The 15,517-nt window shown below is 40.2% G+C and overlaps 1 protein-coding gene across 2 annotated transcripts in view; it reads right to left on the reverse strand.

Moving 5' to 3' along the window:
• Positions 1–15,517, reverse strand: part of LOC137194597 (neuropilin-1a-like) — an 86,922-nt gene that overhangs the window by 56,013 nt on the left and 15,392 nt on the right. For both annotated transcript variants that reach the window (XM_067606651.1, XM_067606650.1), the window contains exon 3: positions 5,056–5,237. In XM_067606651.1, coding sequence (XP_067462752.1) covers positions 5,056–5,237 — 182 coding nt within the window. The remainder of the gene's footprint in view (positions 1–5,055; positions 5,238–15,517) is intronic.

The raw sequence follows: 15,517 nt of genomic DNA on the forward strand, positions 1-15,517 counted from the left end.
TCCGGGACATTGAAGAGGGCTCGCTCGGGTGGAGTTATGGTGATGGTTATGGTTATGAGAAGCGGTCGAGCCTGAGCTTTAACAACCCGACGCTCATTAGTCAAGAGATCTCCCCACTATTGCCAAACGCTATCTTTAGATCTTTAAGGCTAAACAGAGCTTGTCCTCTGAATGAGGGCTACTGATTTTTGTGGTGGTGTTTCGGGGTTTTCTCATCGTAATGACAGACATGGAAGAAAGGCACGGACATGGGAGGAAGAAGACAGGCATCAACCAGATTTTACACAGACTTATGGAATGTTGCAATAAAAAAAACAAAAAACAAGTCTCCTAAATAGCAAAACAGATCGTTTGTCAGTACCTTCCAATATGACTCATATAGAGAAATAGTATGAGCATGTTCTGATCTGCAGCCTCCACTGCTACAAGTGTTTTGTGGGTTTTTTTTGTGTGGTTTCCACGCTCAAACCTGCAGGGAGGTGTGTGTTCGACCACACAAGATGTCATGATAACTGTAGGCAGCAAACAAGCATAACGACTTGGAACGAGGCAGGAGGACTTAAACGGTTACGCGGTGTTGATTTCATTCCTTAAGCTGATGTTTCGGCAACAGTGTGACTTCTTCAGAGCTTAAAATGGATGTATCATGCACATTTCCAGGTCTATATTTATATTCTGGGACTCTACTGAAATATCTCTGCATGATTTACAGTTGAAAAAAAACTCCTTATTTATCTTCTGCTGGCCCTTTACGCAGTGCCTCAGTTCAGCCTCTGTCTGAAACAGGCCGTTTTAGCTTGTCTCTTTAAGACCCGCCTCCCAATGAGCCCACTCTGTTCTGATTGGCCAGCTTCCAGAAGTTGCCCCTCAGCTACGTAAACAAACAATAATAGTAGGATTTTGCTTCGTTTTCTCTTGTTCTTTACTCCAAATATAAACTTATCAAATATATCCGTACATGTCTGAGCCTGAATCAGATCCGAAATATGCGAGTGGACAACATACGCAACCCACAGAACAACCATAACAACAACAAGCATAAAAACTGAGTTCTGTCTTTTAAGCCCTGAAGAAGAATAAAGTCAGTGCTCCTGCCTCTTTGCAAATGTTTGTGCTTGTTCACTACCAACTGTTTGATTGTTTTGTTATGAGTGCAAACTTACTTTAAAAAGCTACAAGTCTGACATCTAAAAATGTGTAATTGTTATCAATTTGTATTGCTCTGATACTTCAAGCGTTACAATTTGACACATTATGAGATGCAAAAAAAACTGATCTGCTGCGATCAAAGCATATAAACAGAGAGAGAGATATAGAGAGAGAGAGATCCACAGAGACAAAGAGGGAGGTCTCGATAGAATATGAAGCCTGTTTGTAACCAGAGCAGCGGCTCCATTTAGCAGCGAGTTTCAATATGCTGCTCTGACTGTAATGGATTTTAAATGTGGCGAGAAGGAAGGCAGCAACATGACAGGGGGATTACCTGAGTGAGTACAAGTGCTGTTTTTAACTTGTTAGAGGGTAGAGGACCCATATTGAGGCCAACACATACCACTACAATCCCCCCCTCCTCCCAACCCACCCTCCCACCCACACACACACACACACCCACACCCACACACGCATATATACACACCAATGCACATGCTGTCCTAGTTTCAGAGCCCCTCTTCTATGCCAGAGCATCCATCTCATCTGCAGGTCACCCCTGTTGCCTTCAAGGACAAACAGCCCATTAGCTAAATGAGCCTGGGGTCCCATGCACCTGTCTGCTGCATGCACACACACACACAAAGGAATTGAGATACATACACACACATATATATATATTTATATACTGAATTGCAACTATGGACATATACAGTATAGACACATATTGACAAACAGAAGACATGGAAAAGACACGTGCACAGAGAGACTGATAATCTGTGTAAATACTAAAACGATTGACCTCCACACACACGCAAGCACACAAGTGGAAAATTCCCGACTCGTCCGTGCAGCTGAACGGTAGCCGGCAGAGAGGAGACAGCAGCCCGGATGTGCTCAACAACAACAGGAAAACAGTTGCTCTGTTTTTTTTTTTGACAAACACAAGGAGGTACAGCATGCAGACACTCACAAACTTGACATCTTAATCAATCAGCAGAGCAGAATCAAACTTTATTAATTCACAAACTACTTTAAAAAAAGGAAAAGTCAACGTTCTGTTCGACTTAGAGCTGATTTGAATTATTTTTTAAATGAAATATCTCGTCAAACAATCTCATCATGATGTCCATTGTCCACAGTCTATTTCAGCTGATCTGGAATTTTTGATTATATCACATGATCCTTATCAACAGGAGCTGTTTATCCAGTAAGAGCTATTCTTCACGTATTACGCAAACAAAGACAATAAGTCCTTAAAGTGCTTAAAAAAAAGGAAATCTGAAACACGACAGGGCATTCCATGACGACAGGGCAAACTCCTTCTTCAGAAAAAGATCATGCGATAAGATTCAAAAGCTCCAGGACAATTACCAGATTGATCTTGTGGTGAGATTGTTTTCTTAATTGCTGTTTTCAAAGTCACGAAAGAACTTCGAACATCATCAGGCGCTGGTGGCTGAAAGGGTTGTTTCATTCAAATTACAAAGATAACATATTTTTCTTTCTTACCTCCAGCTTTGCAGATAATTTTGGTTTTATTTGTCCGGGTTTTTTTAGGTATCTGCTATCTGTGTGGCTAGATACTATTAGAATTAGATACTCTTTAAATTATATTACATTTACGCATTTAAATGGATGGTTTATTGCTGTTTAATCAAAGAAAAATCAATAAAGTTGTACCTTTTCTGAAAGTAAAAGGCAAGGTGACCTTGATTCTAGTCTATGAATCCCGATTGGATCATTATATTATAGATCAAAGCTCAAATATAAATCATCACAACATCTTTTCAAAAAAATCCCATCAGGAAAATGTTCAGGACGAACCTTCCTTCTAAGCTGATACGTCGCTGACCTACTTCTAAAGATTTATCACACTGACAATAATATTCCTGTCATTCATCATTCACAGCTTCACTTTGGCACCTTGAAATTAAAGTCAATACAAGCGGATTTGAAAGTTTCGAGATCAGAAGAATTAGGGCCGTACTTTGTAGTTCAGAGAATAGACGGCTCCCAGTAAAGCGAGTACAGAGCCTGGAGGAGCTCCAGTATGAATTGGGGCCCCTAACCCTGCTCGTATTACTGCCATGCTCCTCGTTTGAGTACAAAAAGCACTTGCCTATCCATTTTTCATTGTATTTTTTAACATAAGCACACCTGGGGATTGTTATTTCTGGATCCCGTGATTCTGTGAATGGTTATTGGTCTCAAGGGTGCAAACAACAAAAAAAAAAAAACAGAAGAGGAATCTTAGGTAAACGCATGTTCCCTTTTTATCTGATTTATCTCTGGTCCCCACTGGTGGATACTGAAGTGGTCGCAGGAGACTCCCTGTTTGGCGGCTTCTCAAGTGGACCCAAGAGGGAAGAGCACATACAAATGTAGGACACAGGAGCAAGGTTCCTTCCTTGACAGGCAGTGTTTATGTAGGTCTATCCTGCTAGCATCCTGCCCCAGCTAGGACTCACTGTTCCTCTGATGGAACTCTGGGTCTTTGAGATTATTTGGCTTGCAGCTTAGAGGTCAGTGTACCAGAGGTTCAGCTCAGGCTGTTTGGACAACCTTGGACAACATTTGGTCCTCGGACGTGACTGGGGATACAGTTTTAACTATTTTCTCTGAAAAGGTTATCTTAGGGTCCATCATACATCTGGGAAAACAGATGCAAAATGCGTGCAAAATGTGAGTAGTATAAAGGGTCGTTCTAATTTTTAACTCGGCCTATTTAGGCTATCATTTCAATCGGTTATGATAACACTGTAAACAACAGAGTGATTGTTGAGATCTGGAAACAATGACAACATCTCTGCAATAAAGTCCAGCAGGCCAAGAAACAAGCTGTCAGACAGGTTTTAGCCAACAGGTCAGACAGATTATCTAAACCACTTTATTTGGAGATAAAACTGAAAGCGAGAGCACCCGTAATGTCAAAATCCCTTCTTGCACAGCTACGGCCAGATATGGCAGGTTTACGTTTTATCTAGAAAGTTGATCTATAAACTCTAATGGATGTCTACAACAACTCGGGGAATAATCTTAGTGAGGGGGCAGCAGCTCCTAAAACATGTTGTATAGTGTCCTATAATATCATTCTGTGTGATTACTATTAAATGTCTTAACATACAATTACTGTTAGACCCACTTAACATCACACAGCACTGTTAAGATGTGATTTACAATGTGTGGACCCCATGATGTACTATTATGCTGATATAATTTGCGTTGTACAACAATCTAGTCATGTGTCTGTTTTCTCCTCCTACTAAAAACATCTTCCTGCAGCTATGGAAATAGTTTACCTTTGTTTTCTCTTCAAAATAAGTTTGGGTAACCTGGAGGTTTGTTTACAACCTGTCTGATTGTTTTAGCAGTGTTTCTGTGTTCCTGGACCTCTTCTCGGAGAGTACATTGCCAAAATTCTGCAAACAAGAACCAATTTGTGTGACACCAGATTTCCCTATTTCCCCTTTTTCCTATTAAAGCTTTAGTCTATTGAATGTATTATCATCACTTGCTGCCCCTGAATAGTCTGCCAGCCTGAAGTATTTTAAAGGGCAAAGAAGTACTTATTGATTGTTTTTCATCAGGTGTAGCAAGGTGATGCATGACATTGATCTAAAAGCGACAAAACAAACGACGGAGTTCTGTGGAAACTTGGCTTTACAACAATTGAATTCAAATTGGCTGTTTTCCATGAGGTCATTCATCACATTCAGTGGTGTGTATAGAAAACAACAGAGCAATTGCAGCTCCGCTTCTGTTTTTGTTTAGCGGATGCTGCTGTCAGAAACAAACATCTACAAGAATAGTGTGTTAGTTCAGCGTTTGAGGACATTTCAGAAAGCCAGCTGAAGGACGGAAACTCGCTGTGTCTGGTGTAAAATCTAAAGAACAACCACACACCTGTTTTGAAGACCTCATAGCGAACAGAGAATCCCGCCCCGTGGGTCTCGTAGTCGGAGACGAACTTGATGAGGAGCTGGGTGCCGCTGGAGATGATCGGGGACGGCGCGATCTTCCCGCAAAACTTTCCCACCATGGGCGAAAGCTCGTCCCCGCCGTTGTAAACCTCCACATAGTCGTATCTGTGAAGACAGAGGAGATACAGTTTAGCTTCATGTTGTTGCAAAATAATGAAAAAATGTTGTGCCTTTTTGCTTGAATGCACACAGCTGCTGAGCATATGTGTGAGTAATTGTTGTGCCTGATCCTAATTTATCCCTCCAAAAAGCTATTGAAGGCAATCAAAAGTTGATTAGTTATTCTCTGATTGCTGGTAATGCAAATTTAAGGGCCATTCTGCTGATTTTACTCAAGAGGGTCAATTTACTTGTCAGAGGGAGTACTACGCAGCCTGTGGCTCTGGAGGAGCTTTGTCAAGAAAATTACTCAAGTGGCAGCACTAAAGTAATCTCGGTTTGTGCTCGAGTTTTCAAATTCTTAACAAAAAAGCGTGTATTACAAACTGATGGTAGAATTTAAAAAACATGAACTTTTACCAGGCAGTGATGGTCTGATCTCTGTATATGGTAGGATTTGGCATTTTTGGACCCATACTAGGGACTAAAAATCAGCATATCTCTGCCTCTGCTGCTTGGATTTTGACCATTATGTTGTTAATCTCACTACAATACTAAACCAATGGAGTACTCGGTGAGTTATTGGTGTAACAGTCTTGGTGCAAAGGCGAAAGACTGTCTCGGCTCCATGTGAGGTCTTACTGTAATCACACTGACATCGTGTCATGTACTTTCAACTTTTTCCTGCTACACGCTTTTGCACATTTCACTGCTAGTGAAGCTTTGAAGACACACCCACACTGTGAAAACCCCAACAAAGGATGTCATATCTGTTTTTCTCAAACAACATGTTTTGCTGACACTAAGTGCTTTCCCTATTGTGACTGAATTTGAGGCATTTCCGCAAATACCCCAAAGTGAGTCGGGCCAGCCGGTTGGCTTTGTTTGCAATGTTTTGTCTTCTCATCCTTATAGCTGATGCTGGTTAAGCCAAGCTGCTAAATAATGACAGCTGTCTCAAGTGAATGACGGGAGATTTCCACGTTGCAGCAGCAAATCTCACTGTGAAGATAGACGGCAACTGTATAGTCAATTATTCAACGTCAACATCTGTTTGTGTATTCTCCTTTCCTTTGCATGGTGAAAAGATGAATATTTATAGTCAGTTATCTGAGCAGATTCATATCACAGATAGCTTGTGACATACCATGATGTAATGTACTTTCAATCCCAAAGAAATAGTGCAGGGAACATGTGAGCTGACTTCTTGTGAATCCCGACTGCCTGCACATTCTGAGAAAACCACGTTTTCTCCCACAAGTACAAGTCAGACATGTGAATACATATTTTGTTCTACGTATCCACTGGTCTAAATCTGAAGTGAAAAATCACCTTCTGCCCAGAATAACCTTCTGCTGCTTCTGTTCATGCTGATAAGGAAAAGTTCAGTCTCAAGCATGTGGAGGGGAAAAAATCTGATTTAGAAAACTGGGGTGTGAAGGGAGTCAGAGAGTCTGTGAGACTGGACAGAGGCTACCTCTTTCTAGGAATAAGAAAGGGACAGGCAGGAAGAGAGTGAGGCTGTGATGACAGAAATATGAACACATGACGGTATGAGGCAAAGGAAGCTCTGTGGATCCCACTGAGCGCACTGTGAGACTTCATCAGTCTCTGTTGTCCGTGTGGACCTCCCACCACCGCTGCAGGACCTCATCCTTTACAAGCCGACACCCCTCTGTCCACCCACTGTCCGCTTCACAACATCTCAAGTGTGTGTGTGAGTGTGTGGTGTATGTTTTGTACATGGAAGTGCATGCTGTTAATGTACGACTGCTGTAAAATGTGTACCGCGCACAGCATGAGCAAATGTTTCTCTGTAGGATGTGTTTGTGCTATGTATATATATAGAATTCACACACGTCTGAGTGCGTTTTTCAGTGCATGAGTAACTCAAAAGAAGGTATTTGTGTCTATATGTATATGTATGTACCGTAAGTGTCTTGATAAACACCAGCCATTCTCTCTCTATGCAGCGCTGAGATGCAGGATTCAGAGTGCAGATATCAAAGGTGACTGGGCCTTCGTGAACAGACGAGTAAAAATCTGCATTTTGCATTCAGCAGATTGTGTGTCAACTGTGAATTTTTATACTTGTCCACTGGCTCCCAAACTTTTTTAACTTGTAACCCTTTACAGCCAAGTAACGCCTACTCATGACTCCACCCAGGTTCCTGATGTCTGAGAACTGTGAGTAGTACAACCAAAAGAGGGATGTTCCCCTCTCATACAGTTTCATTTTCATAGTTTTTAAAGTTCTGAAGATGTTAAATTCTCCAGCATTTCACCAGGAAAAAAAAGATAAAATTTGAGAAAAGTCTGAAAACTAAACAAAGAGGAAAGAATTAAAAAAGGCACAAAATGTGTTTTAAAACTGTTAAGGATTGGATATCTTAGATTTCTAGGTGCATTTTATTAGTTGCTTGTGTCTTTTAAACATTTAGAAGGGCAAAAGTGTATTGTAGATGTCATGTCCAAGTATTTCTAGCAGCCTTAACCAGGATTAAGATACAATAAAAGTTGGACACAGCTGCAATCTGTGTTGGCGTTCGTTGTAAAATTGTACAATGAAAAATTCACCATTGACAAAAAATAAAGACCTAATTTTTCTTCTGACAGTAGCATCAATAAACCAGAATGCAGCTAGACAACATGCTGTGTTTTGAGTCGATCTATCTGCCTGAGATGATTATTGCGATTAGCAGGCTGACTTCTGTTGTCTGGACCTCTACAATGGAAAATCAATCAAAATAGCAGACCCATTTCCCTGTAAACCTTATAAATTTTGGTTGTCTGCATCCCTCGACATTACATAACTTGTTCAGGAGTTTGCATTCCAGGTCGTACACATCAGACATGTTTGCTATTATCAGGACATTTAAGATCAGACTGTAACGATTCCCAACAGATAATCCGTGCTGACCATCAGTCTGGACCCAGCCTCCATATTTTCATTCTCCAGGTGAGAAACAAACTAGCTGTAGGATCCCTCTGAAATATGTAGGGTTGGAAAATCAAGATTTACAGCAAATCAATTCTATTAGGTATATTTATATTCTCTATATTGCTGGTTTGAAGTGTTTTGCTGACATTCATATACCATGATTTTCACATTTGTCTGTCTTTTGTTATTGTAATACTACCTGAAAGCACTTTGTAACCATTTTATAAGTACTACACATATAGCATATTATAGGGAACTTAATATATGATATAACATGATTCTTCTTCTTGCAGCAAACTGTAGAAACAGCTTTGCTTTGTGAGTACCTAAAGCTGAAAAGAGTAAATTTGAAAAACCGAGCTGAGTATCCATATCAACTGTGGTGTCCTTGAACAAGACAGAAAATCTATTCCAGCCTTGTGGTCTCAGTGTTGAAGCTGAACCCGACTTCTGACCTCTCGGACAAGAGAGAACAGAGAGTTTCCCTAAGGAAGCTGGGTAGGGTATCAAAATACGGAGCAGTAGTAGCTCCCAGGTAAGAATGTGTGGAGTCACAGGAATGCATGTCTAATGAGACCCTTCCCAAGAGAAAAACAGATTCAAAAACAACCCCTGACCAATGCTAGTGACCAGTGCTAATGCATATTAATGTATTTGCTACAGCTGAACCATAAAAGCTGAAATCTACAAACAGCTAAAGCGTTTCTAAATGGTGCAAAACTTCTCCGGCAGGTTTGGACTGAAGCTCAGAGAGTCGGCTTGTCTCAGTCTCATCGAATTACACTGTTGACTGCAGATTTTTCTCATGGCTAACAACGTTAGCAGACAGACAAAAAGCTTGTTGGTTTCTGATTTTCAGAGACAAAAGTCTCTTCATGAGTCTGACATGGGAAATGTGTTTATACTAAATCTCTTACAGACATCTTGATTTAAAGGTTTTGGTCAGTGACCCCTCGTGCCCTATGGATTGGGGCATTGTCATCCTGGAAGAGACCGCTCCTATAAGGATAGAAATGTATCATCACAGGATAAAAGGGATGACTCAGAAGAACTCTGTATTGATTTGCAGTGACCCTTCCCTCTAAGGGGACAAGTGGACCTAAACCATGCCAGCAAAAAATACCTCCCACAGCATAACAGAGCCAAGCATTCAGGCCTGCACCGGTTTTTCCTTTAATGTATCTGTATGTCATTATAGTATTTTGTACATCTAATTTGGCAGATTTTCATGCTTCTTAAACTCGAGCTTTTAAGTTATTATGTGTAGGATTTTTATGTGATTATAGAATCTTTCAAGTAAGTTTTGTTGAAAAAAAGGTAAAAGAAAGGTGAATATTGTCTATGTGTTGCTTTTAGCCCATTCGTTCTGTGTCCTCGATTGAGTCCATGAAGGTCTGAGGTGCCAAAGTAATGACTTTTTAAAACCTACATTGCGGCTTTAAAATTTCCAAGGTCTCGAGCAGATGGAGCAGATGTCACGACCGTCTGAATCTCTTTAGAAATCTTAAATTCTTAAAATAATTCTTACATAAATTCTTTAAAGGGGACATATCATGCACATTTCAAGGTTTACATTTATATTCTGGGGATGTACTGGAACATTGTTGCATTATTTACAGTTCATAAAACTCCTTATTTATCCTATACTGGCCCTTTAAGCAGCCCATCAGGTCATCCTCTGTCTGAAACAGGTCGTTCTAGCTCCTGTCTCTTTAAGACCTGATGAGCCCACTTTCTTCTGATTGGCCAGCAGGATTCCACTTCTTTTTCTTGTTCTTTACTCAAAATGGAAACGTTTAAAATACATCCGTACATGTTCGAGCCTGAATCTGATCTGAAATATGCAAACAAGCGAACAACCTGTGGAACAATGTTAGCAACAAAGGCTACCAACAAACAACTGTCTGTCTGATGTCAGTGTGATGGGAAGTAGAGGTAACATTACAAACGGTGTTCACAGCAGGCTGAAGCCCTGACTTTTGACTTGAAGACAGCATTTTATTACATATGTTCACCTCAAGTTTTGGAACTTGACCATGTTTAACACAGACAACTGACATCATAACAGTATAAAAGTCACAAAAAGCATGATACGTCCCCTTTAAAAGATTAAGGCTTTATATAGGCAAACTGTTGCCCTTTTAAAGGTGATTCACTTTCACCAGGCACAAGCAATAAGATGTTTCCCTTTGAGAGTCACGATCAAAGCAGACTCTACGACAAAATATAGAAGAAGTTACAGGTAATAAATGTGTCTATATGGAAAAGTACAATCAAAACAACCATAACAATTCAATTCACCGGCAGCAGCAGAGCGCAAACCTAAAAATATCTTCTGAAACATTTCAAGCTCAATTCTCCGACTGTCTGAAAATCCTGAGGTAAACTAACATCCTGCAAGTTATTTACTTACTCAAATGCATATTATACGTAATAATAAAAAAAAAAAGATGAATAAACTGCATTACCAATTAGCAAAAAAAAATTTGTTAACTTGCCACACTGTCAAACATACAGTTATTCTCAGGAAAGTCTGTTTACACATATTATGTATCAGCAGTGCCGAGAGCTCAGGGCATAAACAATGTTTTCATGTTTAAGTCGAGGTATTTGAGCCGGAGGTATTCAAAATCTGTTCTCTCTCTCTGGTTTTATTTTTCCTGTCTGTCTCTCGATCTTATACTCGATGTGTTTGCGGAAGGCTTTACGTGCCCCGTGAGAATGGATTCAATTGCTCACTTGTAAAAAGTCTTAGTGCCGACGGTGATGTTTAGGTGATGGCATTTTTATTCATAGCGTCAAACTTCAACACAACCACCCCCCCCCCCCACCTCTCCCTGCCATGTCTTACAAAGGCTCATAAAGTAAGAACCATAGGGAGAGACAGACTGCGAGAAAGAAAGAGAGTGTGTTTTCTGACTGCATGCAGATGGCAACACAAACTCGCTCACTCCAACCAGTCCTGGAGGCAGTCGGTGTTTACAGAGGCAGCCCGTTTAATGAAGTGGGTCTGTCTCTTCACACTCTAGTTAAGGAGAGCCTCTCAGTCTGCAACCCTGCAGCCTCCACCATCCCCTCACATCTCTCATTAACCACACCAGCTATTCATGCCCTCGAAATGCAGCTGTCCATAACAAATGCCTTGCTCTAGGGCAAAATAGTCGCCATACCATCTGGGGGCCCAACAGCAGACTTTTAAATGAACATTTTTTTGCTATTAACTAGCTCACAATGATGTACGGTACAGTAAGTGCAAGTGGGCTAAATGTCAAGCTTAATAAGCAACCAGTAGCGGAAGGTTCAAGTGTCAAAAGGTCTGGGTGTTCAAGAAGTTCTGGTTAAACTGAATAATCATTGAACAAATGTGGGTTTTCGAACTTTATAGCTGCCGTAAATGTCTTCTTTCTGTCTCACCACACATGAAAGAAGCGAGTTGATAAAAATGCAGATCAGCCAACGAACAAAGACTTTTTGTGCCCTTTGTTTTGCCTTGCAGGCTGCCCTGACCATCTGATTGGTGGAGCTTGTTGTGGTCGAATTATAGACTATATTTACGCAGCCTGACATGAAACAGCTCTTCATATAATATTCAGGGCTGAAAAAACTAAACGTGACATCTTCTACTATTAAGGTTGAAAAAAAAACATCATTACTTTTGGTTCAAGAACTGACGTTTTGTTAGAGATGCTAATTAGAGCTGCAATTATTGGTCAATGAATTGATTGACAGAAAATTAATTGGCAACTGTTTTGATAATTGAATGATCATTTTTTAAGCAAAAACATTTGTTGGTTGCAGCTTCCCAAATGTGAGGATTTATTTGAGGCTTTTTTGTGTCATACATACACAGTAAACAGAACATATTTTGGTTTTGGACTGTTAATTGGACAAATTGAAGACATTTGAAGACGTCACAATGAACTTTAAGATATTCTAATTGACATTTTTCACTATTTTATAGACAAAACGATTAAATGATTGAAAAAATAATCGTCAGATTAATCAATAATGAAAATCATTAGTTGCAGCTCTAATGTTAATGCAACATAATCTATTGGCAAATGCAATGTAAACCATCTTAGAGGAGTTTACAGCATTAATAAAACAGGAGCTTATGCAGCATTCCTATTATTATGGAAGGCACAATAACCAAAATTCCTCATAATCTGTTATTTTCCAGGTTGATGTAAATCATTATAAAAGCATAAAATGCACTGAAGCTCAACTTTAAGGCCAACATACACAAGAAGTCCTAAACATGCTCATAATAATGAAGAGTTGAAATCTTCAGTTCCATGGCAGACTGTGTTATAGAGTCAAAAGCTCTTGACTGTTCTTGAGATTGTTTTGCCAACAGCATTCAGATCATTTCAGGTTTTTTTTTTTTCGAGAACCAAGGACTTCTGAAAACAACTTAATTCATGACCTTACCCCTGAAGCAACAGCACCAGTGTTTTATTTGGTATGATAGAAATAACAACTGGTGGAATGAGCAGCAATTTCCATAATCTTCAAAAGAAAAGCAAATTTTAAAAAAAATCAATAATATCAGTGTATCGCTCACACTGTTGGATAAGTAATCTCTGATAAACAGTACCACACAAACTGACCACAATCGGTGATGGTTTAGCACCAACACTATTGCCAAATTTAAAGCAAATGAGGATGTGGCAGATTACCTCTTTAAATAAATAAGATCTAGACGGTGAACAGGAATTTTCACACAGCCCCGCATTCCTTTCTGCCTCTTTCCCAAGCTACTGGTGTACCGAGCTATAAGCAGACACGTTTGCCCTACTCCACTCATACACTAAAGCTCATTAACATGCTCGCGGTGTTATGCTGTGTTGCGTTCCCCCCCGACGGTTAAATTCTTCACACACATCTGGAAGGTATCATGAGAGCATTTATGGAGAGAAGTTTAAGCTGTTGTTAAATTCACCTCCTGCAAAGCTCAGCCGAAGCCGGCAATGACTCAGGGTTTCTGCAGAACAGCGTCCCACATCTTTCCCTGTCTTTCATTTGTTCCATCCACCTCTCTTTCCCTTCATCTGGATCTGTGTGTGCAAACGCTGTCTGCTCTCCAACTTCCTCTCCAGACATTCACATATTCTTCCAAAAACCTTTGCATTTCTCGATAAACTGAATCTTCCTTTGATCAAGTACTGCAATAAGCTTTAAGGCATGCTTATCCAACAGATCTCGCTTCAGTTCTACTTCATGTAGTGATTTCCTGTGTTAAGCAGAATCACTTCTCTCTTGAAAAAGGTGTGAACTTGTTGCAGACAGAGTGTGACTGCACAATCGAGAGGATGCAGTGTTCCTGTTATGAAGAAACAGCCAAAATGCGTTCTACCTGTGTGATTGTTGAAAGTCAGTGCAAAAGAGGAACTGCAACCAAACCTCAAGTTAACTGTCGATGTTTTGAATTTCTGAAACGTTTCCTGCTTTCAGATCACTTGTCCTGGAAGACGCCTTGGGAATTTCTCAGTGTGCATTGATTTTGTCCTTTATGCATGAAAACAAGAAACTGCACCAAATAAAAAATACATGGAAAAAAATGCAAAAACCGTTGCCAATGAGGTCATTTTTTTTCTCTTCTGTTACTTCCTGTTTCCTGTTATTAGTCATTACAGGTGCAACCTGAAAGAGGCTCTCACATCAGAAATAGCTGAGCACATACGTAGTTTGATGCATGTGTGCATTACACCAGGATTTTACTCTAGTGATATGAATAATGTGCTAGGTTTATACCTTCAGGCCTTAAATTTACACAAGGCAAGCTTAATCATTCACATTCAGATGCCATCTAAGCTTCATTTGGAAGGAGAGAAATGCTAAACAAAATATCAAATGTCTATTTTGGTGTCCACGTCCTCTTGGATACATGCTTGTGACTCTTTTTGCACGATTTTGTGTGAATTACTGTTATACTGGGACTTAAAAAGTCTCTTTTAATAGTAGGATACAGTGTGCCTTACTAGAATGAATGAGTTTAATAATCTGTTTAAAAGAGAGCAGCCACATTATCCAATCAAAACTACTTCCTCTGCACAATGCTGCACGTTTGGTGTGAAAGTCTTGTGAATTAATCCACTCTAATACACACACACACACACACACACACACACACACACACACACATACACATACACAGACGGGATGCTGTAGGCCAGAATGTACAGATTTTAGAAGACATGAGTGGTTTCTGTGTTTTAGTGTGGATAAACCCAGTCTAACCAGTCGTTCTGAGCTCTGCTGGGAGGCTACAGATGGCACATGATGTGTGTGTATGTGTGTGTGTGTGTGTGTGTTGTATCAGAGTGTGTGAGCAGAAAACACACTACGATGCCACCTGCCATCACACACACACACACACCAGTCCATCCCTCCCCATTTCTCACCTCCTTTGTGTTCACCACAAAATCTATCTACATCATTTCCCACTCTCTCACTCACTCACTCACTCTTGTCATCTCCCTACGTTCACTCTTACTCTTACTCATAGTGCACAAACAATAATTATCCCACATGCGCACACATTTCTACTTGTGGGAATTCTCATCGACGCAAAAAACATTCCTTCACCCCTAACTCAAACCTTAATCATCACAACTACACTTCCCGGTGATAAAAACCCACTGAATGTGATCAGAGAGGATGTCTGCTCGCATTCATATTCTATGGGATGTGAGTGAATCACTTCCCAAGGCATTGTGGGAGAGCAGGTGGCTTATGATTTACCGATGTGAGGAAGGTAGGCGTCCAGAGTTGAAATATTTTCACTGTTAAAGCCAAACAGACCTTTGAAGAAGCGAAGACTGACCACTTTCCAAAAAGGTCCTCACTATGAGAGTCTAAAATCGGTCCTCACAAAGACAGAAGAGCACACACACACACACACACACACACACAGACAAACAAACTGGTGGAAGACATACTCACTAGATGTTATTTCCTCATTCACATCAACTACAAACTACACACACAAATACAACAAACACATATCCAGAAATATTTACAGAGATAATCACTTTAACTCATGCCACCCATCCACCCACACACATGCATTCAATTTCATTTTATGAGCATGACTGTTTATCAGGGGGAATAAACACGAATTTCAAAAACAAACAAAAACAAGTTTGTTTATTCAAGTATTGATGGAATAACTGAAAACTGAGAACACGTATTGAAGAAATTCCTATTAAAACCAGTCAGATCACATGTTCTCACAAAACACTCCTCTGCCCAAAAAATAAATTGGGCCAAGCAGCCAAAGTATGAATATCCTCATCCTTCACCTCGACCGCGCTGATACAAAGCCACGGCAGCGCAATCCTGC

Source organism: Thunnus thynnus, chromosome 12 (assembly GCF_963924715.1).
Source record: "Thunnus thynnus chromosome 12, fThuThy2.1, whole genome shotgun sequence".
NCBI classification, from domain to species: domain Eukaryota; kingdom Metazoa; phylum Chordata; class Actinopteri; order Scombriformes; family Scombridae; genus Thunnus; species Thunnus thynnus.